Source organism: Danio aesculapii, chromosome 19 (assembly GCF_903798145.1).
Source record: "Danio aesculapii chromosome 19, fDanAes4.1, whole genome shotgun sequence".
In the NCBI taxonomy this organism is placed as follows: domain Eukaryota; kingdom Metazoa; phylum Chordata; class Actinopteri; order Cypriniformes; family Danionidae; genus Danio; species Danio aesculapii.
The window spans coordinates 28,271,186-28,297,847 of NC_079453.1; the positions used below are offsets into that span (position 1 = coordinate 28,271,186).

The following is a 26,662-nucleotide window of genomic DNA, read 5'->3' on the forward strand; positions in this document are numbered from 1 at the left end:
GACACTCCTGTCAGCTAAGAACAAGACACTGAGGCTAACAATTCACACAGGCTCACCAAAATTGGACAATAGAAGATTGGAAAACCGCTGCCTAGTCTGTTGAGTCTCAATTTCTGCTGCAACATTCGGATGGTAGGGTCAGAATTTGGCGTCAACAACATGAAAGCATGGATCCATCCTGCCTTGTATCAACAGTTCAGGCTGGTGGTGGTGGTGAAATAATGTGGGGACCCATTATTACCAATTGAGCATCGTGTCAACGCCACAGCCTATCTGAGTAGTGGTGCTGACCATGTCCATTCCTTTATGACCACAGTGTACCCATCTTCTGATGGTTACTTCCAGCAGGATAACGCACCATGTCATAAAGCATGAATCATCTCAGACTGGTTTCTTGAACATGACAATGAGTTCACTGTACTCAAATGACTTTCACAGTCACCAGATCTCAATCCAATAGAGCATCTCTGGGATGTAATTGGGAGATTCACATCATGGATGTGCAGCCAACAAATCTGCAGCAGCTGCGTGATGCTATCATGTCAGTATAGACCAAAATCTCTGAGGAATATTTCCAGTACCTTGTTGAATCTATACCACAAAGGATGAAAGTAGTTCTGAAATAAAAAGTGGGTCCAACCCAGTACTACTAAGGTGTATCTAATAAAGTGGCCAGTGAGTGTGTGTGTGTATCTATTGCGTTGCGTTTGCATTGAAAATGAGAAGTGTTAATGCCGATGCCCCGTGTGTATAGGCCATTAAAAACATCATAGCAGCACCACAAAACTACCCTGGTAACTTCCTACTTTAACCTAGTACTACAAATTTTGACTTTTTATAAAAACCAATAACACCAAGTTATTTGGACAAATAATCTAGCAATATCTCAGCAACAGCACAACAACCGGGCAACTCCCTACATTAGCCAAGCATTAACAACAGCATAACAAAGCCTTGTCAAAACAAATCTCCCTAGCATTTAGTAAAAGATTTTTCAAGGGCAAGCACAACTTAGAGGTAGGTCCATGGTTCTTTTTCAAAACTTGTACAAAATGATACACACTTATGAAAAAGAAATTCTGATTTATTTTTTTTATTGTGGATAAACTCACAATTTGGTGAATTAAAAAAAAATAGGACAGAAGATTAACACCAAGAATTGCCCTAGAAAATACATAGCAACAGCTTGGTAACAACATAACAATGCTTTAACAAATCACCCTAAAATTTAAGAGGTAGCCTTTGATGGGCAAGAACAACTCATTAATGAGAGACTTTTTATTTTAAAAGGTATGTAAATTTACCACCTACTGTAGAAACAACCTAGCAATGCTTTACCAACAGCCCAACAACACACTGCCACTCCTTTCATTAACCAAGCACTGTAGCGGTATTTTTCGCTTGGCAAACATAACTGACATTAAGGTAGATGTTTTTAGGAATTCAAGTGGTAACCACCCAGACACCACATAGAACACCCTAGCAACAGCACAGCAACATTTTGGCAGACACAAAGCAACAGGAGCCACCTAGAACAATGTAGCAGAGTGGCAGCCAGTTCTGGAGGGGCAACGACTCATATTTTTCCTCATAAAATGTTCAAATCGAGTTCTATTTTTTATTGTGTCAAACAAAAAAGGATTGACGTAGGATCTGGGCACCGGCAGAGGCACAAAGCAATGTGACAGATTGAACAGGAGAACACAGGCACACTGATCAAAAAGACAGCTTTTGAAACAACGCCAATACAAAGACCGAAAACAAACGACCAGAGAGAGAAAAGGATCCAATCTGAACGCGACAGTTGAGGTTGCAGTCACAATGCACTTGTCACTCGAGGAGGTTAACAAGCAAATGAAGGAAGAGATGCCCCTGTCACCGTGTTGGGAATTGTGTGTGAAATTCAAATGGAATATTTAAGTTTGGAAACAAGGCTGCATGGAAAAACACATCCATCGGTGTTCCAGATGCTGCTTGTATACGATTTTGTAATTGACAAGTCATTCTTATAACAGTTGCCTTGTTAGATTCCCATTCCAACAACGTTGGCAACTTCCAAGAGGCTCTAAACACATTTGGATGCGGTCTTGGATTCTGGTTAACCTGTCTAACCTTTTCCAGACTAGGCCAAATGACCAATCTGGCCAAACTGCCATATTCATAAAGAGTTGTGGTAGCTTCAAACTCCTTTTATTGAACAATAATGGAGGTCACTGTGCTCATGTGAACCTTTAAATTTACCATCAATTCTTTCACAATGGCAGCCACATTTATACACTGACATAACTCTATATCACAGGTTTATAGAGAGATATTTGAACCTGTTGGAGGATTTGCATTGTCATGCACTGTGAAGGGCAGCTCCTAAGGAAACCGGATTCACATAGGCAGCATAATGACCCCGGTTAGAAATCATATGCTGCTCTTTATAAATTAATTTACTTCTTCATCTTGACATCAGACCTGCACATATGGTAAATCACAGGCTGAAAAATGCTGCCTACATGGAGGTAAGACCTCAGCCAGGCACTTCGAATTCAATTTTTGAGTAACATCCCGTCTAGTAAGATGCTTTCATCTGGATGGCTTTTACAAGCAGAATAGATGGATTCCTTCTTTGATATCCCACAATTCTGTGCTTGGGGTTTGGTAGTGCGGGGGATAGAAAATAAAAATGGGATCTTAAGGAGTAAAATTGTTTTTAAATGGCCATTTTTGTCAGAAAGATATGGGGCCCTATCATACACCCAATGCATAAAGTGGAACACATGTTGGGCGTGATTTGTTGCTATTTTCAGACCAGCGCAACAGTAATTTTCACGTTTTGCGCCACGTCGTTTAAATAGCAAATAAATTTACGCTACTTTCTGGACTCATGGGTTGCTGTATAAAAAGCAGGTGTGTTAAGGCGCATTGTTGGCATGTTGCTATTTTGAGGAACTGAAATAGACTATGCCATTGACAAACTAAAAGCTGGTCTAAACCCCAGCGCAGAGCATGTTAGTTAAGCGCCTACACTCAAAAAAATCAACTAGGCATGTATTGGATTTACAAAATAAAAATTGGTCAGATTGAAAAGAACAAATCAAGTTTACGTTAAATGATTAATTCATGTTATTTGAAACTGAATCAAGAAATAATCAAATGAATTTGATCAGAACATGTTGATTCAATGAGACTGAGACGCTTCAAATCGACAACTCTCACTCTGGAGAGTCACTTCGCGCATATCAGTAGGTGGCGGTAGTGCGTTTGGATGTCACCATACGAAAACAACAAGAAGAAGTATCACCGCGTGTTTTCGGCACAGCGACAGGTTGAAGCTGACATTTTGTGAAGTTTGAACTTGAAGGCGCTGCTTCTAGTTGATCTGCATTCTTGAAATCGAAGTTATGTTATGTATGTTATGTTGTTGGCTATATGTTTCCTATACATTTTATACTTTTACATTTTGAATAGGAGTACCAAAGTGAAGAAAGCTGTTTAAACTCAACTGGTAAAAAAAATGATGTTAACGTCCTACAGGTATTGCTTGGGGATCAGTTTTCTTAAGAGCCAAGGTTATTTTGTTGGCTAAATGTTTCGTATAGATTTTATATTAAATATTACAATTTTGGATATTATATAACATTTTGTATCAGAATATTAAAGAAGAAATTTGTTTAAATGTGATTGGTGCCTGCTAAAGGCTATAATAAAAGAAATATATATATAACATGTTTTCTGTCCTTTTTGTGTTGAATTACTTAATTTTAAATCTTGCTTCATAGAATTGTCATTTAAAAAATGTAATTTAAACAACAATATTGAACAAGAAATTTACTAGCTGATTTAACAAGACATAATTTTGTTAAAGTAAAGCTTTAGTGTTACATTGAGTAAATTAGAATCATTTTAATTAGAATAACACAATACCAACATTTTGAGTCAATTAGTTGCAAAGAAGTTAGACTGACATATTGAAACCATGTTTTATCTACAAATAAGCTTTGTGTTCATACAACATGTTCAAAGCAGTTCACGTTTACTTGATTGGATTAGATGCATAAAGGGTGCCACGATTAAATCATGTTCATTCAACAATTTTTTTTTGAGTGTATGTGGGTTCAAAATGCGTACACATGCTTAATACACACAAGATGTACAGCAATACACAGATATCTTTATATTTGAAGACAATTTATGGATTAAAATGTTACAAAAATTATTATTTTTCTACATAAATAATAAAAAGCACTACCTCGATGCCTCTGTCTGGGGGCTTTTTTTAGTTTATTCATGACCATTTGCATTTGTATAATGTTATTATTATTAGCAGTATTGTTTATTATATGCATATTTTTATTTGTTTTAATAAGGTGTAGATGTGTCCACCTGTTGGGTTTTGGAGATGTATGCATCACCATATGGGGCATAAAAATAGGAGTAAGTAAAGAGGCCGAATAGAGGAGGCTCGTTCTTTATCCCCGCACTGCAGATGGTCTGTTTAACTGTTGTCTTGCTAGTGAAGCCTTCAGTTTTTCCACTTACAAAAGTCCCGCGTAGCAAATGTGGCATGGTGCGACGCAACTGACTCTTAAAGAGAATGGGAGATGAGACTCTGATTGGTTTATTCTCAAAACACACTCATAACTCATTAAGTGAAAAAGTACAACCCTGTTAGATCATCTTTCTGTCCTTAAAATAGCAAAAGTGGATTCGGACACGCCCTTAATACTTTTGCCCCATGAACTTTAGACTTTGCACCTAGATTATTAAAATAAAGCGTATTGAGAGGGGCTTAAAATTATATAAAATATACTTCCTTTATAAAAACAATATAATTTTATTAAAAATTTGCTAATAGAATTTGTACAAATCTATATTGACATCCCCAGTGTTCACGTGGGTTTCCTCCAGGTGACATCCATATTGACATACTGAATGATAAATTGTACAATGTTAATAATTATGCTTTAAAAATTGTATTGAACCACTGTTTTAGATACTTAGCAGTTTGGTTTTGCTGCTTTAAAAGTCTGTCTGAAAGCAGTTTTATCAGGAAGTCAATTTCAGGATCACAAGAAAGTTCCTGATTACTTATGCAAATGAGCAATTCTCATTTTAATATTTAATACATGTCTACAAACAGTTATGAACAAGAACTAATGGAACAATATGTTCTAGACAGATGAGACAGAGGTAGAGCTATTTGGCCAGACAGGGGGAAACCAAACAAGTGCTTTGCTTTGATAAAAAAATAAATAAAAGACCCTCAAAGCAACTGTAAAGTACGTTGGTGGACGCTTTATTGGTTTGCGGTTATTTTCTGCCTGAGGGCCTGTCAGCTTGGCATCATAGGGTAAACCATGAATCCCACATTGTACCAGAGGACTAGACCACGTGAGACAATCTGTCAAAAAGCTAAAGCTGAAATACAGACATGCACAAAGCAGAGCTTGCTATAAAATGATTCAAAACCCTCAAGCAAAGCCATAAAAATAGTCTCAAAAAAGACTAAATGTTAGGCTATCGATTGAAAAAGTGAAATCCTAGACCTCAACCTCATAGAAGTGGTGTGGGGGGACTGAAAACAACTGTACATGCAAAAAAGCACACAGTCAAGAGTTTGATATGGAATATAAAGCAAACATTTGTTATGTAGAGCACAGATACACCTGAAACACCTACAACAAGTGACTTCTGCCATAACTACACTGAAGTAGGTATTTTTTCAGGGTGTACATTTTGCTCTCTTTGGAAAGTTGCACACTAAAGAAAGCCATGGCTCTTTTTAAATATGTTCAAAACGTTATGAAGTCATAAGTGACCTAGTAAAGTTTCAATAAGAAAAAACTTTTGCTATTGCATGACGCTGCATCTGTCGATGTATAAATCCCAAGTTGCTTGAGTCAGTTTAACAAAAAAGAAAGAAATACTATGTGCACAATTAAGAATAAACATCCAAATTATCACCTTAGAATTATATGATTCTATCAGACATTTTTGTCAAAATTGAGTTATTCACACATTCTTATTAAATGACAACTTATTTACATTATGTGATGGTTTTTTTATTAAAAGTTATTTTCTTTTTAAGACTTTTTAGTTAAAAACAAAAAAGGTTTTATCTAAACTGAACTCTAGCTTGGCCCTATAAGGTTCTTTCTGTGAGCTAATCAGCATTTTGAATGCACGCACGAGGACCAATCAGGATCAGCTTTCTTTGTCATTTCGCCGGACTGCTTTGTTGATAGCGGGAAAACACCAGATAACACTAAATTATGCCGCACTACTTAAATTCGAGAAGAAACCTGAAACTGAAAAGATGTGTGTAAATGTGATGATTTAGAAGCGTTTTTTGACATTGAGATGAAATGTTCAATTTTACATTGTTGAAAAAGAAATTAATTATTTAAAAAAATGTAATATATTAAATGTGAAATATTTTTATTTGTGTATAGATAGTCAGTGAAACAACATATTTGCTCATTGTCTGTTTTTTTTAATCATTCATTTTCTTTTCGGCTTAGTCTCTTTATTAATCAGGGGTCACCACAGTGGAATGAACCGCCAACTTATCCAGTATGTTTTACGCAGCGGATGCCCTTCCAGTCGCAACCTAACACTGGGAAACATTCATACACTCTTGCATTCACACACATACACTATGGCCAATTTAGCTTATTCAATTCACCTATAGAACAGGTCTTTGGACTGTGGTGGAAACCGGAGCATCTAGAAAAAACCCACGCGAACACGGGGAAAACATGCAAACTCCACACAGAAATGCCAACTGACCCAGCTGGGGGCTCGAGCCAGCGACCTTCTTGCTGTGAGGCGATCGTGCTACCCACTGCACCACCGTGACACCTTGTTTTCTTTTAAAGTCTTTAAATTTGATACTAAGCCTTGAAGGGCACATACTTAATTTAATTCATGGTGCATATAGTTCAATAAATATAATCCAATAATTCATATAAATCATAAAAAATATTACCATATTAATTACATAAAATTAACATCTGCACCTGGCAAAATATTTAGCACAGCCTACACAAAATATTCATCTTAAAACATTAAAGAAATGTTATAGAAAGCAAAAATGTAACTTTCTCAAGCATCAACATAGTAACAAGCAGACTAATTATTCCTTAAAAAAAAAGTAATTCTTCAATTAATGATCTACCAGATAGAACCTTATAATTCCAAGCAGAACATGACTTAGAATTAGAAGGTTCTGTTTGCATTTGCCCTGTTTTTTTTACACAATTTGCCAATTTGAGAGAATTTTGACAATTTACATATAGAGTACATTTAGGGTCTCTGTCATGGTAATGTATGAAAGAGAACTGTTACACACATTACAGCTGTAATCGGGCCAGAAAAATTAGGCCCAATAGGGCCCGAGCCTGACAGAATTTGGCCCAAGCCCGACAAGTACATTTTGATTGACAGCTTTTTAAAAGCCTGAACCCGTTTACAGCCTGCCATTATTCAAATGTGCACACAGCTCTTTTGCCTTAATCCAAGAATAGTCGTTAATACATCTTTTTACATAATTTATTCATAACAAACATATAGGCCACTTAGAATAAATTCTAAATTATGACAGGTATTTGGCAATAACGAAATTAAGATAATGACTCTACGATGTTTGTTTCGACACTTCTCTTCACAATCCGGCCTTAAGGCGACGGTGATGCTGAATATTAAAAGAATAATGCTAACACTAGCCTATATACTGTGACTACATTATGCATTTTTGATTTAATTAATATTTAGCTATAATTTGAAAATCCTTTACTCATCAAGATAAGGCTACATGTATTTGTGAAGGAACATTATTGATCAGTCCTGGAAAATGACGAGGTCACTCACTACATTGAAACCGCTGTCATGGAAAATGAAATGGATGTTCTTGGCTGGTGGAAGATGAACAAATAATCCTACCCAAAACTTGCAATTTTAGCCAGATCAGTACTATGCATCTCGGCCAATAGCAGCAGCAGCGAAAGGGTGTTCGGTGCTGCTGTATGAAGCACAGGACCGATCAATTCCCACTCCGGAAAATTCGCTCTTTTTGACTTCTCTGTCATCATTTGTTTCACCTTTGCAGGGATGGGTTTTAAAGTTGTAACAAACGATTTGATTACTTTCTAGCGCTAATCAAAATGCATCACAAGCCCTGCTTGACCCCGTCTAAAATGATTGGAATCAAGTCTGAACCCACCCAAACCTGTCGGGTCCCGTCGGGTTCCTTTGGATTCAGGCAAAGATCTTCAGCTCTAACACACATATTGTTCACAAAACTTTAAAGCTCAATATCTCTAAATCATTTAGAACGCAGATAGAACCTTATAATTCCAAGGTGATAAAATATTATAATTGAATATTTTTAAGTGCCAAATGATAGATTTTACTGTAAAAACTGACAATAACTAATGGGTTTTTAAAAAAAATCTAATTTAGCATGGATACGAGAGTGGCTTCTTCTGAACCATGCCTACTGAAATATTCACTGAATTGTATTAACATTTCATGCACATGTAATTTTTCCCTCTTCAGTCATATTTTTGAGAGCGCACGAGAACTGGGGGGATAAAAAAAAAATAAAAATCAAGCGTCGTTCTTCTAGCTTGGGCAAAATGATTACAGCTCTGGAGCTTTTGAACCCAGGAAAAACAGTGTTTTGCCTGACACCTGTGCTACTTTCCAAATGGAGCAAGAACAATGATCGCAGAGTCGTTCATCATTTTAGAATTGAGCAGGAGCATCCATGCATACTGACTACACCTGCTGTCCACTCTCATGTACCCTTTATTATATCTGCACTTTACAGTTTTCACAGGGAGAATAAATCATAAAATGCCTTTCACTTTGCTTACCTTGCAGTTGTTCAATGAGGGTCCAAGCCATCCTTGAGCCCTGGGCGTCAAACACCACATGACCCTGAGAGAGAATGGAAATATTTTTATACCTCTATTATAGGGCTGCATGATATTGAAAAAATCTGATATTGCGATGTTTTATTTTTCTGTAATAAATATTGCGATATGAATACAGTTTCACAAGACGGTTTTCTGGGAAGTTGAACAGTATACAGGTAAAGAAATTGAATAATCACAATGGAAAAAATGCTTTTCTTACTTTGCTTTGTCTCATTTCTAGTCCAAATATCTAAAAATAATTCTTAGATCAAGTAAAAATATTGTTTTGTTTTAAAAGCCAGATGAAATAAGACAAAAATAAAGTTTTTCCTTAAAACAAGCTAAATTATCTGCCAGTGGGGTAAGTAAAATAATCTCGTTTTCCCTTTGAAATGTAGATATTTTGACTAGAAACAAACACAAAATTTCTAAGTAAAGAAAAACATTTTTTGTTGGTTGTTGTTGCATAAATTGTATAAATTCCATATAAATACATTGATAAATTACAATTCTGTGGCTCCTTGTCAACTATAATCCAGACTTAACATTGCATTTCTTTGTGATGTGACTATTGCAGATGTGCACATTGCGATATCGATGCTGAAATGATATATTGTGCAGCCCTACTTTATTATACTTATACTTTAGAATCAGTGTTGTTTTTGGGGGGTGTTCACACTGTGTAGTTTGTCTCTCTTGATTTGTTTGGTCCAGATCAAGGCAATAAATGAATACAGTGCAAAAAAAATAATAAATAACAAAATAATAATATTTGAAGTTGCTGATATTTACATAATCAAATAAGATGAAAATTTACTAGTTTGTAATGTAAATTAATAAAATAAAAAATTTGCATTTAACTTTTTGTCTAACTTTTTTTATCAAAAGCAACTTACAAATGTGGACAAAATGTAATTAAAAAAAAAGAACGACAATATGAAAATACTCTTATAATAATAACCAGTTTGTCTAATAAAGTACACAATGATTTTTTAAAGCTTAAAAAATAGAAACAGGAGTGTTAGAAGATCAAATCTATTTTATATAAATAAATGATCACACCTTATTTTAAAGTCCAATTCTTGCTATTAATAAACTATTAACCAAGACTTTTACCCCAATAAACAACTAATTTGCTTATTAATAGTCAGCAAGGGAGTAGGTAGGTTTAGGTATTAAGTAGGATTAGGAATGTAGAATAAGATCATACTTTGATCTTTTAATAATGAGCTCTGATATTTTAATAATGAGCAGGTAATAAGCCAGTAGTTGGTGGTGGGATTTGTTGCTTAAGCTAAAGTGTCAGCCAAATATATTTATAAAAAATATAAATATGTAAAATGCTTATAAAACAGTGAAACTGTTATACTATTTATTTATGTTACATACTATATTGTGTTATACAGTCACACTATATCCCCTGCGCCAACCAGATTTCACCAAGTAGTGGTAATCCATGTTCCTGGATTAACGTCTATGTTGATCCTGGAATAATCAGGCAATCAAAATTAAGATATGTTTATCATTTATGTTAAGTTTAGGCTGCCAGGTTAAGTTTATGACTTACATGATTGTTACCCAACTATTATGCCCTCAATTCAAATGTTATGGGCGTTATCAGTGGTGATCAGCTGATAGATATGGGCCAGTAGGAGCCTTCTGCGCCTACTGGTATGCTCAGAAGGCCGTTATCATCAATCTACATGGTTAATTATACTAGTATTATACTAATAGAGAAGACTCCAGATCTAGATATGTTACATTACTGTGACGGTTGAGTTTAGGGTTGGGGTAGAGGTAGACATTAATAAAATACAATTAATGGTAAATTTAATAAATAATATAAATATTCTCAATAACTTCCAGCCACAGCCGTATGTGATCTATAGCTGATTAACCATGTGGATGGATGATAACAGCCTTCTGAGCCTACCAGTAGGCGCAGAAGGCCCCACTGGCCCATATATATCAGCTGATAACCACTGACAATGCTCATTCAATCGAGTGATTTCATTCGATTCGATGGTATTATGCTCCTCTGATTTTGAGAATAATTGAATATTATGGTTGGGTTTAGAGGTATAGAATAGGAATGGATTATATTTTCGAACAAAAATTATGTTCCAGGATAAACATAAATGTTAATACAGGATCGCATTGTACTGTAAATAGCAAAATCGTGACATAATATGTCAAGGTAACATGATGTTCAAATATTTAGTTTTGATCAAATCTATGTACAGTATATTTTTATTGTCAGTGCATAGTAAATAGTATAGACAATGTAAAATAGTATTAACAACATCACAATCATTTATACTTCTAGCCAAAGCTTTCACTCACCGAAACACCCTCGAATGAGCTTGTGTTCAGGGCTCGGTAGATCTCCGCCGTGATGTCCTTGTTATTATAATTAAAGTCTTCCAATCTGCGGCCCTTTGCCTTCAAGGGCCCCACTGTCTTATTGAGTGCCAGAGCCAGGGCCCATACTGCATCATACGCCAGGGGAGCTTCCTGAAATCCTCCGGTCTCCTCTGGATTCTTCCCGCCCAGCTTGGACATCAGCTGCGCTAGAAACTCCTGTGAGGTCTGGATCAAAGAGAAGGCAAACAGTATCATCTGGCATGCATACAGATGGCAAAAATGTACAGTAGTGCACTAACAAAAGTTTATGCATGATGGACCCTAAGCAGGACTGACCCAGCCGGGGCTCGAACCAGCGACCTTCTTGCTGTGAGGTGATTGTGCTACCCACTGCGCCACTATGACACCCTGTTATTATTATTATTATTATTATTATTATTATTATTATTATTATTATTATTATTATTATCTCTTCCCTCAGCTGTAATGGGTTTAAATGTTGAGAAAGGTGTTGTTCTGAAAAAAGTAAAAGCACTGACTTGAAAAAAAGAAAAAAAAACTGACAGACTTCTGATGGCTAGAAAGCGAAAGTGGGGTCAAGGTAAGTTACAGTACAGTTCATCACCGCGGGAGTGCATCATATAGATGGAGGTACTTTTCTTCTGGGTGTGAAATCTTCATTCGCACACACCAGGACCTGAAGCACCAAAAATAAACTCCCGCTTTCACACACACACACACACACACACACACACACACACACACACACACACACTCTGAAGATGTTCCATGTCATTAAGGGGGAACTGGGAAAAGAAATAGAGTTGGCGCGCTCTTATCGCGGAGGCATACGAAAACCGATTTCCTTGACATTTTTCACACCTTATAGAAACAGCTGAGGCACCTTCCTCAGCTTCAAACAGGTGCGTTTTAGGAAATGAGCCAAGCTGCAGATGGGCATCTGGATGATTGCGTGATGCAAATAGACAGTGGAGAACGGCGTGAAACTACAGCATTTCGCCTCTCTTTAAATTACATCCTCAAAGTGTGGGGTAAGGCAAGGATGAGGGGAACAAATTATTGTGATGTTGAACCAATTTAACATGGCCATCTTATCGCAAATGCGCCTGTCCAACATGACAGTCTTTTTACGTCAGATGTGAAGCATAGGTGTCTGGACGGGAGCCCAGATTGCTCCGGATCCAGGAAAACAGCGGGGACATGCATGTGAGCCAATTCCCAACACAGAGCCCTGGAGTTGGGTGGGCTCCAGACAGCACCCCCCTTGAGCTCACACCTGTCCATCCAGCTCTCCCAGGGGTACCACAGAGCTCTGACCCCTACAGGACTCTTTGGATTTTCACATCTGAGAATAGTGTGTGCACTGCTAAAGATATAACGGTAGGGTTTGAGCTAACCCCAGTGGGAAAACTGAATTTGTTATCTAAACAGAACGAAGCCTGTCTGCACTGCAATAATCTGAGCATGATGTCATTGTAGACTGTGCAGCATATGGAACCACGCGGGACACTGGTGGTTGAGCTTTATGGGATTTTCAATGGTCAGTGAGGACGTGCGGAGTACAGGGTGGCTGATGGCCAATAGATACAAAACAGAATTCATTGATGCTGAATAAATGACTTGATATATGCAAATTCTCTCTCTCACTCTCTCTATTTGTTCATTGATTAGATTATTATTACATCACTACCATGAACTGACACGCTGCTTTTGTAGTTGCAGTTAAATATCAGGAATGGAATATGAAGAGTTCAGATGCAAAAGCCGCTAAACGCCACTTCTGCCAAAAATGAGATAATGATGTTCAGTTAATGCTTAAGGCACGTAGTACATGTTCAACACATAATTTTGCTTCAAATCATCTAAATCCCAGTGTTAGCCCATTCAGAAATAACAGAATTTTTGTTGGCAAAAGTCTCTAAATGCCACTTGCCTTTGACAGCAAAAGCAGCTATGTCCTGAGAACCAATCAGAAGGTGCGAATCGAATCATGTTTTAAATGTAGCAGCGTGTTGTTAAGCCGACTTTTTATGAGTGACTGTTTTAGATTGAGTTCGATGGACTGCATTAGCCTGTCCGACTGTCACCGAATGGCAAACAAAAATGTCCCTTACCTCAAAACTCTGTGCATTATAAGAAAAATATTGTACAGTCGGAAGTGTCACATGCATTTATAACATTTTTTTTTTTTTTTGCGCAGTGACACTACTTTGAGTCCGATTTACTATACACTCTCAGAAATAAAGATACGCGCTCTGTCACTGGGGTGGTACTTTTTGAAAAGGTACAAATATGTACCTAGTAGGTCCATATTAATACCTCAAGGGTACATATTAGTACCTAAAAAGTACAAAAGTGTTCCTCTTAAAATTTTAAGGCACTGATATATACTTTTGAGGTACCAATGCGACCCCTTCAAGTACAAATGTGCACCTTTTCAAAAGGTACCACTCCAGTGACAGCGTGTGTACCTTTATGTCTGTGTACATTATAATGGCAACTCCATTTTATGAAAGGCGAAGTTAAACAAGATGGTATTCTTTTATCCCACTCGGATGGTATGACATGATATAAACAGAAGGACGAAAAAGAGATGTTACAATCAATGGTATGGTGAGGGTGAATGAATGACAGCTTCTAAATGTATCTGAGAAACATCCCTTTTTGGCACAGTAGCCTACTTTGTAGTAATGTAAGCTATTTTTTAATGATAAATATAATGTATAAAACTATACATCATTTATATTACTTTACTATATATCTAATAAGCTTTTGATATAAATGGACATTGCACAGAAATTGATGTATCAATGCTCGATTATACAGTACACCAAATATTTGAATTTATAATATTTTTATAGTATTTGCATTTTGCACATAGCATGTTATGATAGCTGTGGGTAAGGAGAATATGTTTTTATTCATTTTATTCGAATGTTTACGCACTTCAAAAAGTTTTTTTTTTTTAATCATAATGTTTTGCACTTTGCATTTTACTTTACAGAATTTAAATCTAACAAGCTTAGTTTACAATGTTTGCAATGTTTACATTGTTCTGCCCACATTATCCAAATCCCAAATATCAGAAATGACAATAGATTGTTAAGATTTTATTAATGTCAGTTTTAATGTTATTGACTTAATGCACTTTGTCTAATTTGTGTCGGAACAAGTCGGATCCGGATCCAGCTACTCTGAAATCTGATCCAGCACCTCATTTGATCCCCCTCCTCACATGCACCCCCGCCCTGCCCCACTCTTCACTTTCTTCCACGACTCCCCAACCCTCATAACTTTTGTCCACGACACCACCCCCACTTTATTGTTTTTATGGTGTTATTGTTTTTGCCTTGTAGCGCTTTGAGTTTGAGAAAATTTATGACAAATAAAATTTATTATTATTGTTATTATTATTATGAAGTTGTCAAGGTCAAACTCAATGGTTGCCACTATGTAGTTTCTATTACTCTTTTTGGAATGCACTGAATAGGACTTATTTGCTAAGCTGGGGTGCGTTTCCCAAACAAATACGTAACTCGCGGCTGAACTATCATAGTACGATGCATCGTTTGGGAAAAGAACGATGTAGTGATGAGTGTTTCCCAAAACTGTACTTTCTCTGTCGCAGATCCATCATTTAAACCATGCAAGTTATAATGTAAAACCCTCATAATGACGCCCTAAACGCAACTTTAAAAATACTTTGAAAGCAAATTACTCCTAAGAGAGATGACTTCACTGCTTTTTTTTTAATAATTCCAAGTTTAAACGTTAGAATGTTCTAAATGAATAGGGCATAGGGGGATAACTGGGAATAGAACACAGCCAGGAAGTATGTTTTAACTACAATTGCAACGCAGTTTGAGAATGTTCATTGGAACGATGGATTTGGGAAACGCCAAATCAACAAACTATGTTTGTAATGACGGAACTTGCGACCATAGTTGGCTAATGATAGTTTTTGTAAACGCACCCCTGGTAGCTTATTAATTAAAGCGCAACCAATAATATACATTTTTTGGATATTGTTAGGGCCGGGGATATGGCCAAAAAACAACTACATGTTTCTGTATTTTATTTTTGTTTATATTCAAATTCACAGCAATCATTGAGGTATTTTACATGTTTACATTTCAATTGAAAAATCTGTATTTATTTTGCTTTTTTAACATCCTGCCAAATGTTGTCTAATGAAACAATGTTCATATTAAACTATTGCTATTAAGCTAATGTATTTTTTAGAACCAGGCTTTTCTAAAAGACTAATGACTAATATTACAGCACACCTTTGCAATATTACAATCTGTTAAACAAAATTAATGAATTTCTAAAAAAAAAAAACTTTCTGACATTTACAGATGGAGGGTGTACCTGTGAAATGAAAGCTATGCACAGAGGAAAACACCACATTTCAATCACATTTCAAACACATCTGTCAGCAGCATCTGTATCTGTCAGAGCATCTGACGGGGCAAACTGCTTCAAGCTATATGTGTTAAATAAATCTTTTTTAAGCTCTTAATGTTGAATTATGCACTTTTTCCTGCTGCAGCTCACAATATCTCCACGGTTTCTTCAGTGAGGATTATTTATCTGGTTGTTAAGGTTTGACAATGGAATTCTGGTCCAAGCCTCTTATCATCGGAATTGAGAAAACCCAATCGCCAGTTATGATCATTGTTTCATCATATCACAAATTAAAGCAAATCTTTTATAATACCATGCTGTCCACTACAGTCTCTGGACTTGCTGAATCAAAAACATGGATATTTCAATGAATTATTAAACAGATTAGGCATGGGTATGAGCATTAAATTGAGGGTATGAGAATTTTCAATAGTATTTCAGCACACTATGAGTGTATATTAATACAATTTGTTGAGACTTCCGTTTAGTCTAACAGAAAATTCGAACCCAGAAACTGTGATGGATGATCACAGACTAGCTTTTAAAATATAGCTTTTGACTAGCTTTCAAAAAATATACAGTTGAAGGCAAAAATATTGCTTTAAATGTTATATTATTTATAAAAGGCACCTATTTTACCCCTTTTTCAAGATTTAAGAGAAGTGTTTTGTGTCTCCAGAATGTGTCTGTAAAGTTTCAGCTCAAAACCCCCATCATATGATTTATTTCAGCTTTTTTAGAATAATTATGAGTTTCAGATTTGCACACAACAGAGCTGTTTTTGTTGCCTGTGCCTTTAATGCTAGTTCTTCCCACCCACCGTTCCAACGTGCCTGTCAAAGTGTGCCTCAATCTACGCCTTGGCTGCGTTAGATAAACAGCACAGTGACTGACATGAAGGCAGCAAATCTCACATAACGTTTGGGAGAAATACTACAGTAAGAGCTTTTCCAATGAGTATTTGATGCATTTTTTGTGGAGTTAATTCAAGCCTTTCGATGAGTCACACACAATGTCGTTACAAAGTTCATGCACACACACATAGACACACATACACCGTGCGCGTTTAATTGTGCAAATCAAATGTGACAGGATACACGATCATATCCACTGTTCTATGGACATCTGTTACGCCAATGTACAAAATAAACCTGATTTAACATCCTCAAACCGGGATTGAAGCGTCTTCTTTTCATAATTGTACTGACATGCGGCTGAGGTGTTAAATTCATTACAAACATGCACTGTTTTAAAAAGGTTTTAAACTTGTAAAACTCCTTCTTGATCATATTTGATGATGATTGATGATCACAGCGAGTTGAACAGATCTTTTAATCCCAGTTGCTTTGCGCACATCCTGTCTTGTGGATATGATTATACTCCTTAAAACGGAGTCATGTTAATACGTGGCTGTCAATCATATTGGTGGGTGGGGAAATTACTCCTACGTCACGTTGCGGTCAGCCTCTAAAATGGAAGAGATTTGGATCCTATTTTAATATCAGGAAATTTATAAAAAGAGACTTATTGTGTTTATATCACACCAAAATGACTGTGAACACACTATACCTACAAACAGTTCTTTCCAAACAGCTTAAAAAAGATAATTTTTTATCATAGGTGCCCTTTAGCATGATTTCACCAAGTGATGCTTAATAAAGCAAGGAATATTTTTAAGTATTTACTATAATATTTTGCTACTGTAGAAAGCCATTTTTCTCAGAGTTTGGCTGAAATAAAGCAGTTTTTTTATTTATTTTATAGTCAGCATCATTAGCCCCCTTATGAAATAGTTTTTTTTTCGATTGGCTACAGAACTACAGTAATTACTGTTGTCCAATGATATTGCCTAGTTAACCTAACTAAGGCTTTAAGCTAAATACTAGGATATTGCAAAATAACAACTAAAATGTTATTTTAGACATTATATAAGACAAAATAAATGACTTATTAGAAATTATTAAAACTATCATGTTTAAAAATGTATCAATAAATCTGTATTAAATAGCATGTGTGAAATTTTTTGAAAATAATTAATATTTCACATAAGCAAATCATTTTGCCTTCAACTGTATCAATGTGCTGTACAAAATCAATATACCACCCAGATCTGGTTATGACCGGGTCATGCTCTTCCTTAGGTGTTAGCCTGCGTTCTTGTTCTTTTACCTGATTTTTCAACCAACATACAGTGCTCAGCACATTTAAGAGCACCCCTCACAAATCTATCTTTTAAATTAATATTTTCAATAGGAAGCTATACATTATTTTATTTGTGCATATACATTGTATTAGTCAGTACTGAAGCCAAATCTGGAGCTTATCTAACAAAATAACTAACGATAATGGTACAAAAACTACTACATCCAAATTTATATGTTATACGAAAATATTAAATACAAATTTTTAAAAAAAGAGGAAAAATTAAGAGAAGCAAAAAAATTGTTAAAAATGTTGTCGTAATTTTGTAGGTTGTAATTTATTTTTGCAATATTTTGCTAGAATTTAATTGTATTATCTTTCAATTTCTAAATATGTTTCGTGACTAAAATATTATTTTAATAAATATATCTGCTTAATAAATCTGTTTCGCTTAAATGCACTAAAATACATTGCCTATATCCACTGAGAAATGGATAAATATATTCATTTTCAAAATGGGGTGTACTCAGTTATGCTGAGCTCTGTATATTGCTGGTAACAAACACCATTGCTAGCCTCAGGGCACAAACCAAGCAATAAAGAAAGGAGAAAATAAATTTTTTCAAGCCCACTCACCAGGTTGGAGGCCCCTCTCACTGTCTCTGGGTTGAGCATGACAATCTCAGTGGTCACATGTCCCTCCACAGCTTCTGTCATCTGCTCGACAGTGCAGTTGATGGATGGGTCTTTGATCTTGAACCAGTTGTCAGCGTACCAGCCAATCAGAAACCACACATACTTTTTCCCATACAGCTTCTCCTTATAGACCTGCAGTTGGGTTGTGTGAAACAGGTCGGGTTAGAGAACGACTTGAGCCAAGAATGAAAAATGAACAGAAACACCATGTTTCCCCTTTGACACTGACAAAGATTAATCACGCTCAGCATGATGGCTGATTACCAACCTCACAAAACACTTTCCTGGCTTCCGTTTCGTAAAACAGCCCCACAATGATGCGAGCATCTTGCCTCTGTAGGAGCAGAAGGAGAATTGATGATTAGAACAAAAAAATGAATCCAACAACTTGCAGAAGTCAGTGAATTAGCATGAGAGGGAGGTCCCTTTAGTATTTAAAAGTGCTGTTATGCAAAACGCTGCAGTAATTTCGGTTTGGACAAGCAGTCCAATCAGTACTACTTTCCCCTCTCAGCAGTGTGCTATATTCCAGGTTACCATGGTTCTCTGGTGGTACTCCATTAATCTTGTGGACCAGATCTAGGACGGCACACATGGCAGGCCTTTGCTAGAGAGGGAGCCAGGGGCCTAGCAGTCACTGGAGAGAGCAGGACGAGGGGGGGGAACAGATCATCTGACCCATGTTCCAATTAAAACGATTCTCCTCAAGAACGAGATCAGATCCCTGCATTGTTATATTTTCCTCCCGGACTTAAATGATATCCTTTGGCGTGACAGACCCAGAGCTAGCAAATCACAAAAAAGGTGCATGTGCCTGTTTTTTTCCATGTGGATGTGTTGATTGGGAAATCTTCAGGGCAACAGCAACATGAAAGAAAAAAAATAAGGATGTTTTGCTTAAAATAAATTAAGTCTATTTCAGGGCTACTGCATTTCCGTATTGTGACATTTTATTTATGATATTTTCATAAATACACTTTCCCCCTAAGTCCTCATTAGCATATTACACAACAATAAGGAATTTACAGACTGTTATAGTGTCATGTTTTGCTGATTAAAGTTTTAATTTGGCGCCTCATGCTCACTTTACACTTGAGTGGATTTGTTTTTAACTTAAGTAACTGAAATGCCCACATTCCCTGTTAGTCAAGCCGCCAGGGGTAAATGTCTTCTCTTCATGTGTTTGCATTGACTTTGAATGTAATCTACTCCTGCAAATTCTTATATTCACATTTGGTGTGAACTCAAGATTAGTATTTAAATTCTAAACTATTAAAAATTCTTTTTTTATTAAAAACTTTTTGAGGAATGTGTGCAAATGCTTAAAAAACAATTATGCAAATGCTTAGTTTGTTTTGTTTACTTTCCTAATACTGCCATTATTATAAAATATCAATATGTTTAATATTGGGTGGCACGGTGGTTCAGAGGTTCGCACTGTCACATTACAGTAAAAAGAATGTTAGTTTGAGTACCAGCTTGGCCATTTGGTGCTTCTATGTGGAGTTTGCATGTTCTCCCAGTCTTTGCGTGGGTTTCCTCCAGGTGGTCCGGTTTCCCTCACAGTCCAAAGACATGCAGTACAGGTGAATTGGATGAACTAAATTGGCCGCAGTGTATTTGTGTGTGAATGCGAGAGTGTATAGGTGTTTGCCAGTACTGGCATGCAGCTCGAAGAGCATCCGCTGTGTAAAACATGTGCCGGAATAGGTGGCTGTTCAGTCTGCTGTGGCAACCCCTGATAAATACGGGACTAAGCCGAAGGAAAATGAATGAATGAATGATTAATATTCATTGTATTATGCATGAAAATATTATCATAATCATAATACACAAATCTGTCTGATAATGGTACTACCCATCATCAAGATATTTAAAATAAATTAAATATGTTAATTAATGTTTCACAATATACGCATTTTGATAACAACCATGATTTATATAAAATATTTCCAGGAAACTGCAGCTTTCCAGGAAATCCCTTTGTAAATAAATGCATTCAGCTATCAATTCCAACCCAGGCTCATTCTGAAAGCGTACCACTATATAGATTTCTGGAGAATGCGAAATACGTCCCTGGAAGTACGTTTTTTTGCCATTTTTGTTTTTGCAAATCCACCAGAGGCCACTGTGTATGCTTTTTCAGATCTCAAGTTCTCTCACGAGTGCCATTCGCACCTGCTGTTCGCGCGTAAATCCACCTCCTTCCCTAAAGCCAACCAATAGTGTTTTCAAAAGCACGGATTGACCCACCCACCCACTTCCCTAAACCCAACCAACAGTTTTAAAAAGCAATTTAAAAAAAGAACAGCCCTCGCCTGATTTGTACCATGTTTTCAGATTTTACCACATTCTCACCCTGTTATTAATTTGTTTATTTTAATTTTTGGCTTCTGTTTTTGTCTTACCCGCCTTCTGAAACCATTCTTCTGGACAAACTGGTAACAACGGGAAAGCCGCCCATATGGAGGTAAGCGGTCAGCAGGTAAGCGCGAAAGGAACAGCGTCATACCGCCCTGTAGGGTTTGTTTTAAAGATGAAATGCAGCCATACGTACATCTGGCTATATGATTCGACGTCTCCAGAAACGTATATAGGGCTATGTTTTCAGAATGAGCCTATGCAGATCAATTCAGCTAAATAAATACCATAAGTTTTGACTAACTAAACATAAAGAAAATCAACAGACAGTTGCAACATCTTTTTTTTTTAAATATTTTTATAGATATTGCAATTATATTCTAATTATTTGTGCCACAAAAATTCTACAATGAATAATACATCTGATACCTCATGACACTCCCGATAGGATCTAAATTCTGCTTAATATTTTTCGGTCTGTTTTTGGGTTGAGGCAACCTAAATGTATGTACATTTCGCATCTGTCAGAGAATCCTGGGATGTTGTTGTGAAGTTGATCTGATTCCCCTAACATGGCACTGACAGAAACACCTCCATGTTGCCATGGCAGCAAGGTCATAAATGAAATGAGCGAAAGTGAAAGCACCTTGAGATTCTTGACGGCCACAGCAGGATCCGTGAGGAAACTTTGCCTCACGCTGATCTCAATGCCTGCTTCCTTCACCCTCTGCTCTAGATCATCCAGAGTCTGAGAAAGAGAGAGAGAGAAATGAGATTAAAAGAGATCAGAGACACACAGGAAGAAAAAGGAAAGTGCATGGAAACAAGAAAAACATCTGCAAATAGATCGGAGGTGATGCCGGGAAGAAAGAGAGAGGGAAGATTATTATTGCAGCAGAAAGGCAGCACTTAACAGGCATGGAAATAGAAAAATCTGGAAAGAACGAAAATTAGAAAGAGACTGGCAGATTACATTTTTTTTTTGTTTGGACTTGTTTACTGTCCTGCGTGTCCCAATAAAATGAGCGTGTACATTTTAACATGTCATTTTAACGTGTCTAACCTCAGCCTGCAGAGTGCAGGAAGAAACAAAAGGATCTAGATTCCAGATCCCAAATGTTATCTTTTACAGCATTTTCCTACATACAGTAGCATTGTAAAGACCATGCTATGTTCTGAAGAAAACATTGTTTCAGGCACTCTTGTAAATACAGTTGAATTCTATTATTAGCCTCATTTTTCAGTGTGTCCTATAATATATTTTTTTTCTGGAAAATGTCTTATTTATTTTATTTCGACTAGAATAAAATCTATTTTACTTTTTAAAAAAAAACATTTTAAGGTCAATATTATTAACTCACTATTTTTTTTTCTAGATTGTCTACAGAATAAACCATTGTTATACAATAACTTGCCTAATTACCCTAACCTGCCTAGTTAACCTAGTTAAACTAGTTAAGTATTTAAATGTCACTTTAAGCTGAATACTAGTATCTTGAAAAACATCTAGTTAAATATTATGTACATCTTTCCGTTAAACAGAAATGGGGGGAAAATATACAGGGGGCTATTAATTTAGGAGGGCTTATAATTCTGACTTCAACTGTATATACTGATTATCCAGGAGCAACTATGCAAACTAAAATATGTTCTATGAATGTATTTTAAATGTTCTCCCTTTAGAAAAAACTATATGAACTTCACATGTTAATATCACAAATAAAACACACATGAAACTCTGAATGTCATGAAGCTATATATATAGATTTATATAGAAAAATGTTTGAGAAATTAAATCGGACAAAAAAGTTCTTTAAACAATTCATAAATACCATTTTTTGTGCTAAAATTTTGAATACAGTAAATATATTAAAGACCCAGATAAATTTTATTATTCAATTAACATTACTGGAAAACTTTAAATAGACCATAGTTGTGTTCCAAATGGCACACTATGAACTTAGGCACTTGTACACTCAACCATGTAGTGTATGAGGTTAGAGTCATCCCCAATGGACCACTAACGTTTTTTTACCAAATGGAAAATCAAATAGATTCCCAGACGACGTTTAACGTCGCCAAATTAGTGAAATAAATGTTGTCAAATTAGTGAAATAAATGATCAAACTACACAATAGTACCACGAGTATAACCACATTCACTATTAGGAGGTGGAATAATTACTAACATACTGTAGATTTGCAGAATTCAAAATAAATGGGCGCTGGTCCGAGCCCCAGTCAGTTGGCATTTCTATGTGTAGTTTGCATGTTCTTCCTGTGTTCCCCCACAAGTCCAAAGACATGCGCTATAGGTGAATTGGGTAAGCTAAAATGTCCGTAGTGTATGTGTGTATGTCCTGGTCCTCCAGGTTGGGGGTTGAGCGCTGGGCTAACAACCCACCTCGTAAAAATTAGATGTTACGAAACAACAACATGGTGTGGCTAAATATCTACTACGATATGAATGGCCCTGGGAGTAAGTAATCCAATATAATTAAATAAATCCAATCTCAGCGCCTAATAGCTCCGCCCCTTCCACTACATGAGCAAAGCTTGACTTTTAATTCAGTGTGAATGCACTACTTATACTATTTATACTACTGTGCAAAATGTAGAATATTGCAAATCAAGTATGTGATTAGAATGCACTTTATGCCAGAACATAAGCTTTGACTGGGTACACAATACATTTTTATAGATTTTATAAGATCAAAATGTGAGAGATCACAAACATGAGGACAAAAACAAATCTAAATTTCACAGTTTTTCTCCTATGGTGTTTGGTTTATCATGATGTGACAAGGACACCATACACCAACATATCTTCAACTAGAGTGCTCAATGTGAACAGAGCAAATCTTTCAAAATCTCTCGAGACTCGCGAATAAACATGGCGGGCAAATAAACAAGCTGATCCTCCATCTCTTTTGTCCAAATCCATTTCACTTTGAGCTGCGCCAAGACTATGTTTGTTATGCTTCTGTCAGCTTGCTTTCTGATTGGATATCGTCTTCTTATTTCACATTATAATCCCCAGCTTGTACAGTGTGCACATTTGTCCCCATGAAACCCCACTGGTCCTACACTACCCAACCCGCTCTGAGCTGGAATCGAACCGGCGATTCTTTGTATAGTAGAAGATTGCTCTAACAAGGAGGCTAAAGACCATGGCCTCTAGCGTCTGTCGCTAGAGCACCTTATGAGGTCAGAGGAGTGAGGTTTACCTGCACAGCACTTCGCTAGCTGGCCTCTTCTACACTCACCCCCTAAACTTCCCTCCCATCTGGGTCACGGCACCAATGCAACCCTGCCAGTCCTACACTACCCAACCCGCTCTGAGATGGAATCGAACCGGTGGTTCTTTGTATGGGAGTCAGTTGCTCTAACAAGGAGGCTAAAGACCATGGCCTCTAGCGTCTGTCGCTAAAGCAGCTTTAGAGCTCAGAGGAGTGAGGTATACCTGCACAGCACTTCATTAGCTGGCCTCTGCTACACTCATCCCCCTAAACCTCACTCCCATTCAGGTCACGGCACCAACGTAACCCCGCCGGTCCTTCACTACCCAACCCGCTCTGAGCTGGGATCGAATCTGCGATTCGTTGTCTAAGAGTCGGTTGCTCTAACAAGGAGGCTAAAGACCATGGCCTCTAGCGTCTGTCGCTTGAGCAACTTTTGAAGTCAGAGGAGTAAGGTTTACCTGCACAGCACTTCACTAGCTGGCCTCTGCTACACCCACACACATTAGGATTTCTGATCGCAGGTATTCAACTTTGGAAATCAGCCCAATTATTTTGTGGTGTCTGTACAGCATAAATAAACATAGATAATGTTTGCTGTTAGGCCTGGGAAGGAATGTGTCTGTACACTTTGAAAAATAAATAAGTATGTGTGTAATTTAATCCTAAGTAGCAGGTTTGGACACCCTTGGTTTAGTACAACACAAGCTTAAGGCCACATGCTGTATAACAGAATCCTGTTCCTGGTGATCTACCTTCCTGCAAAGTTCAGCTCCAAGCCTGATCAAACACATCCAAACAAGCTAATTAGGATCTCGGGGAGCATTTGATAATTACAGACAGGTGTGATGGAGTAGGGTTGGAACTGATCTCTGTGGGTAGGCAGAACTCCAGAAACAGAATTGGGCACCCCTGCTGTATGATTATAAAGACAGAAGTGAAGAAGTACCAACTAGATGATGAAAAAGAAGTCCCCAATTAAATAATCACACAACTGCAATATTATATGTTGGAGAGAATAAGTATTTTTCAGAAGATAAGAGTTGCAAACAACAGAAAGCAAATGTTTCCATTTAATGCTAAAGAACATTGATGCATTTGCCATTAAGAAGAATATTTAAAGATTCACATTCAGTACTGTAATACATTTGGAACAATATGAAGTTAACATTTTTAATGGATTATGGTCTGAATTAAAGTAGTTCTGGACTTAAAGGTCATGTTTTCAATCATATTTTAAGATTGATGCAAATGAACTCTGCAACAAGAAACAGTGACAGAAGGTACAAGGCATCCCTAAAGGGAAATGGTGATGAAAAGTGAAAAATAATTTTTCCTATTATATGCTCTCTTCAAAATTTTACATTCCCCTGAGAAACTGTCACTCATCAAACTAGGAAAAGGCAAAAACTACACTGTGTGAACAAGTTTCTCAGGGGAACTCAATAGCATTGCAAGAGAACACAAATTTTCTGCGAACATAAAAACACTTAAATTTAATTTTTCCTGCCTTCCCATTTTTTTTCACTTCACCTTGACAGCAAACTCTAAAATGCTTGCTTCAGTTAATCCTGCAAACTTCCAGTTGATGAAACCAAATCTACTTTTTTTGTTCTCACCAAATTTTCTATATATACACACTTACAATTAGCATTAGTCTCGTTGTAGAAGTGATGGTCATTTTATGTTTTAATGCCATTTTGATGTATGTGGAGCATGACTTTTGTATGTGGACCAATGAGATTTTGCAGTAGGAGGGGCTATGTATTGCTAAAAATAGGTATCCAAATCAATAAAAATCTTTTTTTAGGCTGATTCTTTTACTGCCTCCTAAACATTGATCAAAAAATAAAAAGCTGCTTCTGTTGTCATCCTTTCACTGAATAATTAATGCTTTTAAACATCTATACAAGCACTGCACAATATATTTTGTTTTGCTGCTAACTATATATTGTGATATGAATATCATTTCACCAGATAATTTGGAATTATTTTGCAATATTTTCTTTAAAACAAGAAAAATAACATTACTTCACGGTTTCTGGTATCGTGACGAAATCATCTCTTTTTGGAGGAAAGTACATCATGTTCTACAAGGACTCTTTAAAATAAAATTTATTTTTTGTCTGAAACATTATTTGTTATACAATGGAGTAGAGAATCAAGCAATTGTTTTTAATTTTGGTCTATCTGGCGAAGAGATGTATTCTTTTATTGTGGTCATGTCCTCCGGTACAGCCCCTTAAAATGTGGTTGTCTCAAGTATGTACGCTATTTCCACTCGAGAAAGTCACCTATGACATACATCAAGAGTCCGATGACTTTTGGCAGCTATGGACACCTGTTTGGCATTACATTAATAAAATCTCCTGATTTTCTATTCTATGGTGCATATTTTAGCTTCTAGCCTGACTGTATTATCCTGATTACTTGTTTGTATATTTCACATTTTCCTACTGTATAGCTGAGACTGTATTTGTATGTACTGATGTATTAAAATAACCGACGATTAATAAAAAAATAC

General features: G+C 36.5%; 1 protein-coding gene across 2 annotated transcripts in view; it reads right to left on the minus strand.

Moving 5' to 3' along the window:
- Positions 1-26,662, minus strand: part of gabbr1b (gamma-aminobutyric acid (GABA) B receptor, 1b) — a 226,353-nt gene that overhangs the window by 62,152 nt on the left and 137,539 nt on the right. For both annotated transcript variants that reach the window (XM_056480451.1, XM_056480450.1), the window contains exons 10-14: positions 21,547-21,648; positions 18,808-18,873; positions 18,480-18,671; positions 11,253-11,498; positions 8,868-8,931 (exon numbers count right to left, since the gene is read on the minus strand). In XM_056480451.1, the coding sequence (XP_056336426.1) occupies positions 8,868-8,931; positions 11,253-11,498; positions 18,480-18,671; positions 18,808-18,873; positions 21,547-21,648 (670 nt within the window). The remainder of the gene's footprint in view (positions 1-8,867; positions 8,932-11,252; positions 11,499-18,479; positions 18,672-18,807; positions 18,874-21,546; positions 21,649-26,662) is intronic.